This window comes from Heterocephalus glaber, unplaced genomic scaffold (genome assembly GCF_053883595.1).
Source record: "Heterocephalus glaber isolate CG9 unplaced genomic scaffold, H.glaber_assembly_v1.0 deba00001572, whole genome shotgun sequence".
Classification (NCBI taxonomy): domain Eukaryota; kingdom Metazoa; phylum Chordata; class Mammalia; order Rodentia; family Bathyergidae; genus Heterocephalus; species Heterocephalus glaber.
In genome coordinates this window covers 10013577-10029615 of record NW_028258357.1, presented here as the reverse complement: position 1 = coordinate 10029615, position 16039 = coordinate 10013577, and the positions used below count along the sequence as shown (strand labels likewise).

Below are 16039 nucleotides of genomic sequence, written 5' to 3'. Positions count from 1 at the left end.
GAAGTTGCAAAAGGAAAACACATATTTAAACCATATACAGAAGGCACTCCACTGTTTTCCTACTTACATAGGAATTCCCATTTACAAATCACAAATGACAAATGATACATATGCCTTAAAAATTTAGTGATTCATTTATTCATTGAATGAATATTTTTTGAATAACTACTATTTATAAAGCCTCATGGACTTCTAAAATATCAGTCTCTCACTAGAGACATGCCAAAGCCATATTATACACTTTAGGTTTCCTTGCTCTCTCTTTGTAATCACATAAGACTGGTTAGAGTCTTTTATGAATTCTTGTTATAGCTGCTATAGCTTGTTATTCTGTTATATCAATATTGTTATATTGATTCAAACATCAATTTAAGCAATTCCAGAGAAGAGATGCCTGGAGTCTCATCCTCCTGGAATCAATAATCGAAGAAAGGCAGATTTGATTGTTGTAGGAAAATCATAAGATTATCCTAATAGTGGAAAATATTCTATGTTTTTAGTCTGGAAGCCATGATACCCAAAGATGGTAAATGTTATGGAAGGTCATTTTTATTTATGTCTCTCAGCATCCTTAAAAAGTAATTGTTACCATATGTGCACAAAATGAGAGGAAGAGTGAAGAATGATTTCCAGATTTCTGCTTTGGGAGACTGAATAAAGTGATAATATCATTCAAAAAAATAAACTGATAAGAGCAGTTAGACATAATTGGAGGTAGTGAATCTCATTTTCTTCATGTGCCTTCAAAGTGCTCAACAGATGTCTAGCGCACAGATAGACAGACTTACACTGGGATGCAGACCCTGTTCTGAGGTTTTCTTGGAGATACGGATTCAGAAGTCTTCACAATAAAGGATGTTATTCAAGCCATGCAATCACACATGAAATATGTAGAGGACAAGAAGAGCACAGAAGACAGATTCTCAAAGAGCTCCAAATGCTATAAAATAGTTCTTTTAAAATAAAATGTTAAAAAGATCAAAGAGAAAGTTTCAAGATACAAAGAGAAGTCACCTGAAAAGGGCAGGGGACTCTAGAAAAGAATGATATCAGAAAAACTTAGAGGAACATTTAATAAATGTGGTGGGTCAGTATTACCTAAGGATATAGTTCAAGTAGATTAGTGCATATAAAGATCAGTGTTGATTTTTGTCAAAGCAATTTTAGGGAAGTGATAGAATAAGAAGCCCTATTTTGACAAGTGGATCATTGAGTGAAATTGTGAATTGGAAGGAGATTGGAGGCAGCACATACACTGCTCTAATTTTTCCACAATAAACATGCAGCAACATTTTTATAATAAAATTTAAAAATGAATGAAATAAATTTGGCTAAAAAAGAAAATTAAGAGAAAGAGAGTAGAAGAGACTGTGCAGATCTGAAGCTTATCTGTTGTTTATATCCTAGGGGAAAGTGAGAAAAGAAAAAAATGCAAGGGAGAGAGGAGATAATTGCAAATAACACTGATTGCTTTCTCAAAATATTGTAAGTGCAACTCTAGGCTACAAAGAGCTATGTGTGAATTGGATGTTAGTTATAAAAGCACTTGGGTATGAATGCATTTTTCTGAGGGTATAGTGCTAATAGCAAAGAGAAGTTAACATTTCCATAATCATTTATGGCAACTAGGGCTCACTCCATGAGGTAATGGATTATTATTTTATAGATAACAAATGTAAGCTCTAATTTATCTGCCTCTGGTTAAGAGGGGAAAAAAAGAGTTACCTCTGACAAAGGTCCTTTAACTCCAGTGCTTTCTCCTCTTTATTATGCTCTGTCTTTGATAGTATTTCTGTGAGATTTGTTGAATGACACATTTAAATTGAACTGCCTGATCTCAACGTAAGATAATTTTGAAAAACAAAATAATTACAATCAACAAAATATTGTTGGAAAAATATATATTTTGTTTGCATAATTCCTCAAAAGGCATAACTTTTTTTTTAAATATAAGAAATAGAAGACATATTTGCTCAGATGAATTAAAGAAAAGGAAAAAAAGCAATGCAACAGAATGTCTTATAAGACACTAAATGCAAAACATGTGTGATGTTATGAGTAAAATTCATCTCATTTTAATAAATACTTAAATAAATTATTACAAGGGGAGTAAACAGAAATACAAAAATTAGTTGTATGAAACAAAGTGTATTACCAGGTTAGTGCCAAAATTGAGTATGGTTTTTCAGATAAGAGTTTAAAAATTTTCAAATATGTATTTCTATCTCTTTTTCCTTAATCAAATACATCTCAGCATCTGTTTCATATTAGAAACAAATAAAATATGTCCATATAAACTGAGGGTATTGGCCTTTATTTCCTTGCACTTAATTGTTTTTTTAAAGACTATCATCCAGAGAAAAATCTGTTTTAGTTACAGTGGAAATGAAAACTGCCTTCAGTTGCTTGGTGCTGAATCAGGTCTATACATCAGTACATCACTCCGTCTTTGGAACTGTGAATTAGGAGTGAAAATTGTCCCAAATGCTTTTATAGTTTCTGGAAATTAAAGTGAGACTTTCCTTTGCTGGGCTGCCTAGGTACCAAGCTGCTGTGTTTATTGGAGAGGTTAAAGTTGGAGCCACTGGCAGGCATATATTACAGAGGATCCACACAAACATGCCAGTGGTGCCTGGGTCAGTCTACTACTGTGAGCAAGCAGTGACCAATAGAAAAGAAAGAAGACCCAGAAAGGCTGAGCTCAGCTGTCTTCTTCAGCCCTGGCAAAGTGAAAACAATACATCAAAAGGTGTTCTTGGGGACTGCTCAGAGCAGGTTTGACTTTTTCTCCTGGAAGGCTTGACAGCATAAAGTAAAAACAATTTTTAGACAATTTTTTTTTTCTCTGAACTGATTTTTAGCAAATTGCAGACAGAGACACAGCACTCAACAGTATAATCCTGGAAGGCAAGGTAAACTATTTTGCATTTCTTAAAACTCTTAAAGCTTACAATGTAAAGTTCTGGTTTATCAGATGTAGGACTATAACTTAAATATCTAAAGCAAATCCTCATTCTAACAAATAAAGAGAGAAAAGAAAATTAATGAGTGTCTGTTGGATGATGGCCAGAGCAGCATTCTGCAATGGTAGGAAATTTGACAGTTTGCAGAAACAGTTGTGCATTTGTCATTCTGCACTTTACTAGCAAAATTGAAAGATCATCATCTCCTATATGTCTATATATCTTTCTCCCAAGGAAGCTGAATAACTTAATCTGTCCTTAGTGCCAACTGGTTTAACTTAATGTACATTGATTAAAATGTTAATTTTTTGTGTTTATGTAACATAAAAATATATTTTAAAAACATATAAATCATGTGTATGATTATTTTCTCTTTTAAAATAGTTCTAACTATAATGTGTGATGATGATATGGCTTTTAAATGTATCCCATATCAGTAAGTATTAATTTGCTCTCTATTATTGTCCTACTGGAAATACTAATGTAAAATTATTTTTCTACCTGTACCCTAAATTTGTATTTTGTTTTGTTTTGCTTCTTATGAAGCATCAGTATGGCTAAATAGATATGCACCACAATTGCATAAGTAATATATTCACCTCTGTGTAATAAACTCTCTTTGTCATATAGGTATGTATGGATGTATGATATATATATATATATATATATATATATATATATATATATATATATCAGCCATTATTTAAGAAAAATGTCAATTTGTAGGCTGAATAGCTTGATTCTGTAATTAACATTATAGAAGTCTTTCATCCAAATACAACTTACCTGAGAAGTTCAGCAACGGGACAAGAGATTAATCATACACTGTCTTTCAGATCCTAGAACTTTCCTTCTCAATAAACTACTGAAGCATTCCCTGATTCCCTTGTTTCTTTGGTTCAAGGGCCAAAGAACCTGGGACATCTCCTCCAGATGGTCTGCTCATTTAGAAGTAAAAGCAAAAACATGTGCCTATCTCTGATGAACAACCTAGACTCTCAACTTGAATTAGCAAAAGGTCATTTTTTGTACTCCTGTATTCAACTACTAGTCTCAGCTAAGTCCCTTGAATTAAACAGCTTGAAATGGAAAAGCACTTAGAGCTGCTAAAATTTATTTTCCATTGCTCAGTTTTCATTGTGACTGGGTTAAAACCAGAAAGCTGCAAGTTGACTTAGTTCTGGAGTTTGTAAATGTTTAGCACATGGTGTCTACTAAATAAATGTGTCTTAATTGATATCTGTGAATGAAATGCTGATATCTTCACCTCTCTGCTGAAGTAGAAAGGTGTACTGCTCATTCTACTGCAAGCAATTATCAAAAGGTCAAGATCTTTCAATATCTAACAGTAGTATCTCTTATCCTATAGGTAGTATAATGGCAACCACAATCTCCTTCCTCATCTGGGTGTTATTCATAACAGATACTGCATGGACCCAAAGCATGAGACAGGTCTATGATGTATATGAGCCAGAGGACTGGTCTATGCATGACTTCAGTTGTCCCAGGGAATGCTTCTGCCCTCCCAGTTTCCCTACTGCTTTATACTGTGAAAATCGAGGGCTCAAAGAAATTCCTGCTATTCCTTCAAGAATTTGGTATCTCTACCTTGAAAACAACCTGATAGAAACCATCCCTGAGAAATCATTTGTGAATGCCACCCAGCTGAGATGGATTAATTTAAACAAGAACAAAATAACCAACTATGGAATTGAAAAAGGAGCCCTAAGCCAGCTGAAGAAGCTGCTTTTCTTATTTCTGGAAGACAATGAGCTAGAAGAAGTACCTTCCCCCCTGCCAAGAAGTTTAGAGCAACTACAATTAGCCAGAAACAAGGTATCCAGAATTCCTCAAGGGACCTTCAGCAATCTGGAAAACCTGACCCTTCTTGATCTACAGCACAATAAACTATTGGACAGTGCCTTTCAAAGAGACACCTTTAAGGGACTCAAGAACCTCATGCAGCTAAATATGGCCAAAAATGCCCTACGGAACATGCCACCAAGATTGCCAGCCAATACAATGCAACTCTTTCTGGATAACAATTCCATTGAGGGAATACCCGAAAATTATTTCAATGTCATTCCTAAAGTGGCCTTCCTGAGGCTAAACCACAACAAATTATCAGATGCAGGCCTCCCATCAAGAGGTTTTGATGTGTCCTCAATTCTAGATCTTCAACTGTCTCACAATCAACTCACAAAGTTTCCCCAAATCAGTGCCCGCCTGCAGCATCTTCACCTTGATCATAACAAAATTCGAAGTAAGTAACCATCAGTGTTCGTCTTAGAATGAAATGTCCTTTTTCATGACATTTATCTATATCTTCTTTAAGAATGGCAGTTGCATTGTCCTTGCAACTAATGTGCCCTTCATTTATAATTATTATTATTTTTTCTACTCACAGTCTTAATAAACTAAGTCCAAACCTTGAAATTAAAGTTTGAAAGTGGACCTTAGTAATCTACAGAGATCCAGTATTTATAGAAGAAAACTAATTTCTCTATCATCTTTGACTCATGAAGATTCTGCCATTCTGCCATGGTGGGTGGATTAGTATAAGAAAGTGTGCTGGGCCCCAACCACCTCATGATTTTGAGTAAATGTGATATGATTTAAGAGACATTACAAAGCAACTGTGTCTCAAATGTTATAGGTCATTTCATGCCAAAAACATCTCTAATTAGAGTTTCTGATTAATCACCTCTAAGAAGGGTTTCTCAAACTTTCCGGTGTACAGGTTTATGGCTCCACCCCAGAGTGGCTATTTTGAAAATTTTCGTTTCCAACAAGTTCTCAGGTGAGGCTCATACTGTTTTTCTGAAAACCACATGTTGAGAACTAGCACTTTACTTGATTGAAATGAAATGAAATGTCCTTGGAAGACTGTAGTTCCTTGCGTCTTTTAGAATACCCTCTGCTTTCCTGAAAAGAGCTTTTGATTTGAGAATGAAATATGAGTACAAAGTTCTTGGAGGCAAAGTTATCATGAGGGGAAGTAGGGAAGCATAGAGAAATGATAAGCTAAATACATCAGAAAGAAACTTGACCCCTTCACAATTATGTCCAGGGTCAGGCTGGATCCGGTGTACAAGTGGACACTTCTTGCTACACCACAGACACTGATTCCACCTATGCATCTGCAACCCTAGTACAAGGCTTTTAGGAACATAACCTTGGGGAGTTTTCTCTGCACCTTCAGAAAATACATTCCTAAAGTGAGATTTAGTCAAAATGGCCTAAAGAAAGTACACAGATAATTGTCAGAAGGCTGTGCTTCCTGGTTTTAATGCACCAAAGATTACTTTAACCAAATAATCATATAAACTTGTGATTTATAAATATAGACTATTTTTCCACTGGATTCTGCTCAACTGTTCAAGATTTTTATAATAGCATAGTTGAGCATAAAATTCAGGAACTAACTGGCAGACTGCCACCATGGTAGTTATTTTCCCATGGTGAAGAAATGTATTGTTTAATCCTGTAGTCAAAAGCAAAAGATGCAACCGAAAAAAAAGTTGTTCATAGAAGAATCTGTTTAGCTGCACCAAGTAGTACAATGACCAATAGCCAATTCTTATGTACACGTACAATTCTTTCCTGATGAGTGCTCTGTGCCTTTACAGGCCCATTTCTCATCTGACAGTAAAGACCTACAAAAAAACTCATGTGGGAAGTTAACTTCCAGTGATTCCACATTTGTGAACTGAATATTCCACCTAGACAGTTTGAGAATACACATGTTTAGGAGTGAGATGCTGTATTCAAAGAATAGTTGGGATATAGAGCACTCTGTCCTTCCTGCAATTATATTTTAGAGAGACTTTCAAAGCATTTACTCAGATATTTCTATTTTTTAATTTTCTCTTATCTTAGTGTTTATCAGAATCACCTGGAGGGTATATAAAACACAGGTTGTTCAGTCCAACTGCAAGTTTCTTTAACTCAGTAGGTCTGGACAGAGGCCTAACTTTTTTAATTTCTAGGAGTATTAACACTCTAGGTTCATGACTTGAGAACCATTTGTTCTTGCAAGGACCTTGTATAATAGCATTAGAAATTTCCACAAAGAAAAAACTAAAGCTCAACTAGGAGAGGATAGTTGCTGAAGGACTAAGAATGACTACAATTGCCAGAACCCGAGATTAGAGCTTCTCATTTTAAGAGAACTAAAATTTCTACTTATCTAATAACCATACCTTTCACCCAATCCCATTGAGGATATGAATCTAAAAAGAATTTCTAAAAGCAGAAAAGCAACAATATTAATAAAAATAAATTCAGTCATTTGTTTCTTAATATAGATATAAAATGCGGTTATTTCTATATTCCAAGGAAGTAAATGTAAAATAAAATTTCCCTGGCTGTAATTATTGGCTTATAATTATATCACACTGTGTTATAATTACTGGTAAAGTACTTAGCTCTTCTTGCCACATAATCAATAAAATTAAAATTAAAATAGTTACTAATAGACATATTTTATTTGAAGAGTCTTCAGAATTTATCAGTTAATTTTTATGTCATCTGATTAAAATAGTCATTTCTTCTGAATATTTTAAGGACCTTAAATTTGTGTTATATTTTTTATCTATTCTAATAACTTACTTCCTGGCATTCTCTGAGAAGCCATAATTAACTCATGAAAAATAATTACATTTAGTGTACTTGTTTCTCATACTCTACTTATTCAGACATATGTCAGTTTTGAGTGAGAGGGTGGTAAGTATATGAACGACAGACTGAAAGGGACGATTCTCTCCCTAGGCAATGGAGACCATGTAGCAGGAAAAAGAGTAGGCTGAGCCTTCTGTTCCTACAATACCCAGGTGGGAGGAATAATAAATATTGCCTGATAAAGTTTATGTAATTATAAAATGAAAATGCATGAGAAAAATCTTTAAAACCACAACATTGCTATCTGTGAGTTTTTTATTAAGTTAAATTCACAAAATGGCATAAGGTTCAAACAAAGCAACCTTGCTATAAGCATAAAATTATTCAAAAATGAATATATATGTACTAAAAGGACAGATAGGAGAGGCATCGCCCAAGTTAGGTGAGTCTAACTAAGAAAGATCTTGCTCAAAACAGCTTCAGAAAGGAATATAAAGGCAATACAGTATATGGATACATGACTGGAATCAGCTGCTCTACACTTCTCTGAAGTTTGCTAGTTCAACAAGTCATCTCGCTGGAAACCACCCCTAAATCTCAGTATAGGCGTTGATGCCAAGGGCTCTGGTCCAAGGCAGGTGCACAGTTTTTCCCATCTTGTACCTGCGAAAGGGTTGATGGGATATTTCCTGGCTTCAATTCTTAGTAATTCAATTCTTGGCAAATATTTCCTTCCTAATTATATACAAGTATGCACAGAGATTGAAGGTCGTGTTCTAAAAGTATTATAGATGTAAACTTATGTTAATTACGCTTTTTAAAACTTGTCATCCTAGAATATTGTGCATCTTGCGAGGCACTTTTCAAGCATTTTAGCTTATATTGGATTTATCCCCTCCTTTATCCATCCTTCCATCTAACCATCCATTCAAACTTATACCTACCCAGTCTTTCAGTACTAGGTCTGAACAGTTGTCTCCATCTCTGTCTCATCCTTTAGCAATTTAAAGATGTTTTTTTCTCACCAGTGAGCTTAAACAAAGGTAATATAGCTCATATAACTTTGTCCACAGTACAACTCTTAACAATATTTTCTTTATAGTGTCCTGTAATAAATATAGCAGACATTAGAGTGACATGACTACACATATGTTGCACGGTTTTAGCTGGTAATCTTTAAAAAATAGGTGTGGATAATCACTTACCATACAAAAAAGTATTTATCAGTTTTATTCTTCATGCCACTATATCCTCCTTTAGGACTACTGCAGTAATTCCATGGTCTTCAGCTTCTATTCTTTCTGTGTCCCAATTAATCACTTATGCTGTCTTTGACTCCATAGGTGTGAATGTCTCTTTGATATGTCCTACACCTCCCACACTGCATGCAGAACAAGATTTTTTCATTCATGGACCTCAACTGAGCTACCTCCGTCTGGATGGAAATGAAATCAAACCACCAATCCCAATGGATTTAATGACATGCTTCAAGCTTCTTCAGGCTGTCATTATTTAAGGGCATCTTTACCAAATCCAGAATTAGCTTTTAAATGAGCTAAAATGTCCAGCTGCTCTTGGCCACCATTTTCACGTGTGCAGCTTATTTTTTTCCATATAAAGATGCTTCTGCATTTCTGCCAGTGGCATACACTGCAGTTTGTATTAATTTGCTTCTCGATTAATAAATCAGACACAGAGTTAAGATAGTTTATCAACTCAAAGATAGTTATTTTTGTTTCTTTTACAGATTATTAATATTAAGGAATACATTTATATTGTGAAACAACAAGAAGTGCATTTTTGTGTATGTTTAAAATTAATTATACTGGTGCTATATTTACAGTATAATTTCAGGAATTAAAGAAAATGTACCAAGATTGGAAGCAAATGAAAATTTTCTTTATTGTGATTATGATGAAACACATGCAAATTGCTGAATGGATTTTGGACATACAAGTTTGGCATTTAACTCAAGAATGGGTATTAAATGAGTCAAATACTTCACAAAAGGACATTTCTAGTCCTTTAATACTGAATGACAAAGCAGAATGAATCCACAATTAATTTTATGCCTGTTTCTCTTAGATATAGAACACCATGCTTTCTAGCAATTAAAGAAGTTCTAAATTTTACATTTTTTGTAAAGCATTTCTCACAGAATCACCATGTTTTAACACTTTGAATTGCAAATTATTCAATTCTTATTTTGCCTATGATCTTTGGATTTTATAAATAAAAACCGTAAAGGCTTTCAAACAAATCAATAAATATATGTTTTGAGAAAATTACTCCCGAGTTTCATTTAGGAACATGTAATAACAAAAAGTATCACACTAACAATTATTTTTTATTTTTCTAGTATGAATATATACAAACATGCTTTCCTCTATCATCCTTTCCCTTATTCTTCCTGTAAACACAGGAAAAATATTATATTTTTATTTGACATATCTGCTTCTCGTGAGTTAAAAAAAAGTAACCCCATACGTCATTATGTAATAAAGTATACTTTAACTTTCTAGTTTTGTAATACATGTACTATTAACAATAAATATTTCAAAGAGATTAATTCATGCCTTTATATATATTTTCCAAATAGTGTTCTCAAAAAGCCTATAAAGTTTGATCTATTTTCCTCCAAAATATACTCTTAGGATTAAGAGGTTAGAGAAAGTCCAGTAGATTACTACAAAGATCTTCGAAAATGTATGTCCTCTTGCATTGTGAATTCTCAGAAAAATAATGCACAATATTATCTATTTTCCCACCAAAACTAATTTGGAGGTAAATGAGAACTAATCTTCACATTTTAATATAGCTTTGAAATGCTAATGGAAGGCAAGTAATCAAATTAATTTGCATTCAGAAAATAAATATTTAAAAAAATATCTTGAGGCACATAAATATAAGTATGAAAATTATATCATATAAAACTCTGTCATAAAATGTAATTTATTAGATATCAGTAGGCTTGGAAAAAAGAATACATGGTGGGAAACACAATAACATTAAGTTTTTTAAAATGTCATATAAAAACATTTCAGGAAGACCAAAACTGAAGAGTAGAACTCATGGGTAAAATTTTAAGGAATCCTATTTTAGCAATAGATTCAGACAGATTTTCTAATATAGTTGTTCCCCACTTATCCATAGTTTTACTTTATACCTTTTCAGTTACCTACTGTCAACCATAGTCTGAAAATATTAAATTGAATATTCTGTAAATACACAATACTTAATTTTTAAAAGAAATTTCCTCTACCCTGCTCAGTCCCACATGGGACATGCATCACCCCCTTACCCAGCACGTCTGAGTTGTACACCCAACCCTCCCTTAAGCTGCTCAGTAGCCATCTGAATTATCAGAGCCGCCTTCACAGTGTCCCAGCCCCTGTGTTCAAGTGATCCTATGTAGCTGACATACACTGTTTATGTCACAGAGGTAACTTCACTACCGTTCATCTCATTCTATAGGGTTTGAATCATTTGTATCATCGTTATGAGAAGGGCGAGTATGCCTGGCACAGTAAGATGCTTTGCGAGATATCACATTCGCATAACTTTTATTATGCTATATTGTCATACAGTGAACCCCTGAAATTTGCAGGGATTAGGTTCCTGGAGCACCTGTGAATTGTGAAAAACTGCAAATTTCAGATATGGTCAGAAAAATGCCTATAAATATCTATTTTATAGTTTAAACCCTAAATATGTTATGTCTCCCATAGTTATATAATTTAATTTAATAAATTTTGTATTAATAATAAAGCCGTAGAAGGTGCAGGGCATTTTGGCAGCATCTTAGAGATCTTAGGGCTTCAAGAACAAAACAAAGAATACTCATAGCTACATGAGGTATAGTAAGTAAGGTGTTAGATGCAGGAATGCTGATGCACCTGCTGGAGATTAGTTACAGAGCAGCAGCCAGTCGGTAGTAGGGAGAACTGAATAATGCTCTCAGACTGGCTACTTGCAAACCTGCCACCGAAAGAAACAATTGCTGAGGATATATGCAGCTTCTCTGAATCTGTGGGTGTTTCCACCAACAATTATTAATTAGGTTCTAAGGAAAATTCCGCCATCAACTAAGCCTGCGAACTCTGAACCACGATTTCACAGGGGTATACTGTAATTGTTTTTATTATTAGTTGTTATGAATCTTTTACTATACCTAATTTTATAAATTAAACTTTATTATAGGTATATATGCATAGTCAAAACCCAGTGTATGTATGGCTTGGTATTATATAGTCAGGTATTCACTGGGGATCTTGGAACTTGATTTCACAGATTGGCAACATCTATAATTAGTCAATGTTGCCCAGAAATGGAGCCAATTTTTATTGATCTTGAGCTAATCAGTAGATCTGTTCAAATAAAGAAAGAACAATGACACAAGACAAATGGTATGAAAAGGACGTTTTATCTGGAAACAAGATTGCTCTAAAATAATCCTTACAAAGCTTTTAAACTGTGAGAAAATCCTTACTTCTTTTCTTCTCTTTTATCTTCTTGTATTTATTTCAAATATTTTTTTCAGTATTATATGTATTCCATACTATAAAACACATGAGATAATTTTTTATTTATCCTATAATGGATAAACACAAATTAACAAAAAAATCCCCAAAATATGTAGAGTTTCATCTGTGACAAATGTTATTAACAGAGAACTGCACCCTGCAAAGGAATTAACAGTTTTTTGATAGACGTTTTTCTTAAAAATAATGTGAAGAAAACATACAAATCATGAAAAGTGTAACATGAGGTGGGAGAGTAGAACATTTCAGGCATTGTTTGAAGACTAGTTCTTAGGAACAATTTGGAAATTACACAAGAGTTTTAAAGCACAAGGCACTTTGTTCATTGAGAGGTGCTAACATCATGTATGGATAAAGAACATGAACACTAAAGTTAAAATGACTCCGTCTAAATCCCTGCTTCACCACTTAGCTGCTATGTGATCCTAGGTGGGATCTTCACATCTCTCTAGCTGTTTTTCTGCACTTGTAAAATAAAGACAAGTAATAGTCCTGGCACTGTGAGAAACAGTGTGAAAACTACCAAGACTGTATGTGAGTACATCCAGTAGGACTTCAGTGTCATACTACCAGTTAGAAAAATCTAGCTCTGAGTATGAGACTAATGATGGTCTCACCAGACTGTTGGATAAGTGTGAGTTCTAGGAAATTAGGTTGTCAAGATTTGGTACTAGACTTTTATAGAAAATGGTGAAAGAAATGAGGACATTAAGATTTCTGGCTTGCAAAACAGCATAGATGGTGGTACATTTTCTAAGTGACATATTTTAGAAAAGATTATTAACTTGTAGGCATACTTTGAAATTACTTTAATTTATGAAGTTGTTGAATGAGGCCTGGAGGATTGAAATTTTCTAGATTTTGTTAATTCATTCAGTATTCTTAGAATAATTTCTCATTGAGGTATCCATACATCATTGACATCAGATGGTTCCATGACAAGGGACAAATCAAGAGAATGCAAAGAGTACTACAAGTATGGACAAGTGAAACTATAAAAGATGTACTAGTCTTCCTATTTGCAGTTCTTTTTTTTTGACATATGGATAAAGTCACTATAGTTTTCCTTTTTCAAATAATATGATCTTTGTCTGGATTTCATATAGTTTGTTACTATTATAAAAAATTTTTCAAGAGTAATAACTTGAAAAGAACTCATTCCGTTTTATGATAATAATTGTGTAATCTTTCATTTTAAGTACCTAATCAAAACACAAAAAACTGAATATTATCTATAATCTTTCTAGGTAAATAACGTAGACTTGATTCACAGCAAGAAAAAACAGGACACAGATCAAAAGAAAAGGAGAATGCAATGAGTATAAAAACTTTGTGTAAAAAGTAAAAATAGATTTTTCTGTGATAAAAACGTTGTAAAAGACTCTTATTTAATTTGTACAAATTCTCTTAGAAATAAAACACTAGATTAAAAATCTAGCATAGTAAAAGAAAATTTCCAGATGACATTTTTTATAATGCTGATGTCAGGGAATATAATGAACTCTAAAAATAATCTGATGTAAATGTTTGTGTGTCTGTACGTGTCCATGTGTATATGTATGTGTAAAAAGAAAGAAAAACAAAGAACTTTTTTTTCCTGCTCTTACACACAGATCACATTGCTTCATCTGGTCACAAATACATGTGGAGAATTCTCTCCTGCAGACAGCAGCTGGTTTTCCGATAATTCAATTCAATTCAGTTCCATTCAATTCAATTCAATTCTGACACTTGATAGTGTCAGACCCCGTAGGTTAAAGGGTGTATCCACAGGACTGAGTGTATATTGTCACCTATATAAACTGAAGTCCCACACACCCTCCAAAGCTTTGATTTCTTTAGTATGATGGCTTGAAGGCTTAGGGAAACATTTTGCTTATGTTTGCTAGCTTACAGTGGACCCTTGACTTATGTACTCAATTGGTGGTTGTAATTCAAGTTGGTTAGTTGCCTTCAAAGTCTGTCTCCAATATAATTTTAGGTCATACTTTCTTCCAGGCAGATCTCAGTGTCCTTAGAGAGACATTGGCCCAGGATTTCTCAGTTAACCCCACACAGCAAAGAATGTTGTAATGTTCCTTCAACAACTCTTTAAGGGTTAAATATATTATATCTGTGAAGTCTGGAAGCACAAATGGCCAGTATTTGGGCTATAACTCAAGACTTTAGCCATAAGTTAAAATTCTGGTCATAACCCAAGTTGTTCATATGTCAGGTCACTTGTAACTTGAGGGTCCACTGTATTGTAACTGCATTACAAAGGATGTAGATGAAGTCAGTAGGAAGTGAAGCACAGAGGAAGCCATGTGGGAAGGGGACAGAGCTCCCAGATCCTTCAGGTGCACCATGCTGCCAGCACCTCCTGATGTTCAGCAACCTGGAAACTCTCTAATCCTGTCCTTTATGTCTATTAATTTTTTTATTGAGGCTTCTTTTACATTGGTGTGATTTAATACATCCTTTGGCATTGGGAGTCAGTTCAACCTTTAGGTCTTCTTTTCCTAGATAACAGAGAAAGGGACAAAAAACTACGACTTTTATTCACAAAATTATTTTCCTTAGCAACCAGCACCCACCCTGAACTAAGAGATCCTCCTATCACTCAGAATATGTCATGGGATTTAGGAGCTTAGGACCTCTGTGCAAGGAACCAGGGTCTAAGACCAAATATTAGAACAAAAGAGTTTCCTAGTGTCTTCATTACTTTTCTCATTATGGAGACAAAATATCAGACACCCACAAGTCAACTTCAGCTCACAGTTTGCAGAGATTTCAGTCCATAACTGGCTAGGTCCAAGACAGGGTGGCATGGCACAGGGAATCACAGAGGAGAAACAGTCCATGGCAGGCCAGACAGGAGGCAGCAAGAAGCAGCAGCAAACAGCAGCAGCAAGCCTGCCTTCTTTCTGTCCCTTTATATTTCACCCAGGCTACAAGCTTATTGCTTGATGTCACTCATACCCAGGGTAGGGTCTCTATTATATACACCATTAACCCCAGAATCACTCCCTTAATCTATATTTCCCACTCTAATCCAGTCACCTTCAAAACTCCTATGAGTATATGAGAGTTTGTGGGGATATTTAGATACAAGCCAAAACAGCCCTCACCTGCAAATGTTTTAGGAGCTGTATGTTAGGACATTGGGCTGAGTTCTAAGTGTCCTACATTGGCAAGGGGGAATACAAAGTTTAAAGGGTTCATTTTTTCAAAGTTAAGTACAACTTAGAAATAGAGAATATATAAATGCTAAATTAATACAAAGAAAAAATAGAATGAATGACAGAATATTGTGGAATCTAAAGAAAAATAACAGAAAGCCAAGACATGGAGTGAAGGGAAAGGGAGAGAAGGAGAAGAGGACATTAAAAACTTTAGATATATTATGTACTTGCATAAATTCTGCACAATTAGTGTAACCAGTATGTACTGCAAAGTAAAAATACAAATTAAAATTAAATAAAGAAAATAAATCAAAATGATAAGAAAACAACAAAAGACAAGTAGAATATACTCCATTTGAATGGTTCTGGTGGAATGGTTATGAATTGTCCTGTATAGAACATGTACTTTCAAATATGAGTTATGCCATTTACTAACTCTTTGATCTTTGGTTAATGTCTTAACAGTTATAAGTATTGGATTCTCACCTGTAAAACAGGAAATAATATCAACTAACTTACAGAGTTGTTTTGAGGATTAAGAGGCATAACAGATGTTCAGCTTTTATCACCTGGCACATAGAAAATATTGAATAAATGGTACTTTGGAAACTTATTATTAGCTGGCAATCCAGTACACATAATTGCAAGGATTTTCTTCCCCTACCAGACTATTTTACAAATACAAGAATGAGAAAAATGAATGTGTGAACTGATCCAAGTTGAAGATTTTGTTTTGTTACTATGGAAGAGC

General features: G+C 34.2%; 1 protein-coding gene across 1 annotated transcript; it reads left to right on the top strand.

Moving 5' to 3' along the window:
• Positions 1-2733: 2733 nt before the first annotated feature.
• On the top strand, positions 2734-9864 carry Kera (keratocan). Its single transcript, XM_004844980.3, has 3 exons — positions 2734-2912; positions 4333-5226; positions 8927-9864. The coding sequence occupies exons 2-3, from the start codon at positions 4341-4343 to the stop codon at positions 9097-9099; spliced, it is 1059 nt and encodes a 352-aa protein (XP_004845037.1). The 5' UTR covers positions 2734-2912; positions 4333-4340; the 3' UTR covers positions 9100-9864.
• The last annotated feature ends 6175 nt before the right edge of the window (positions 9865-16039 follow it).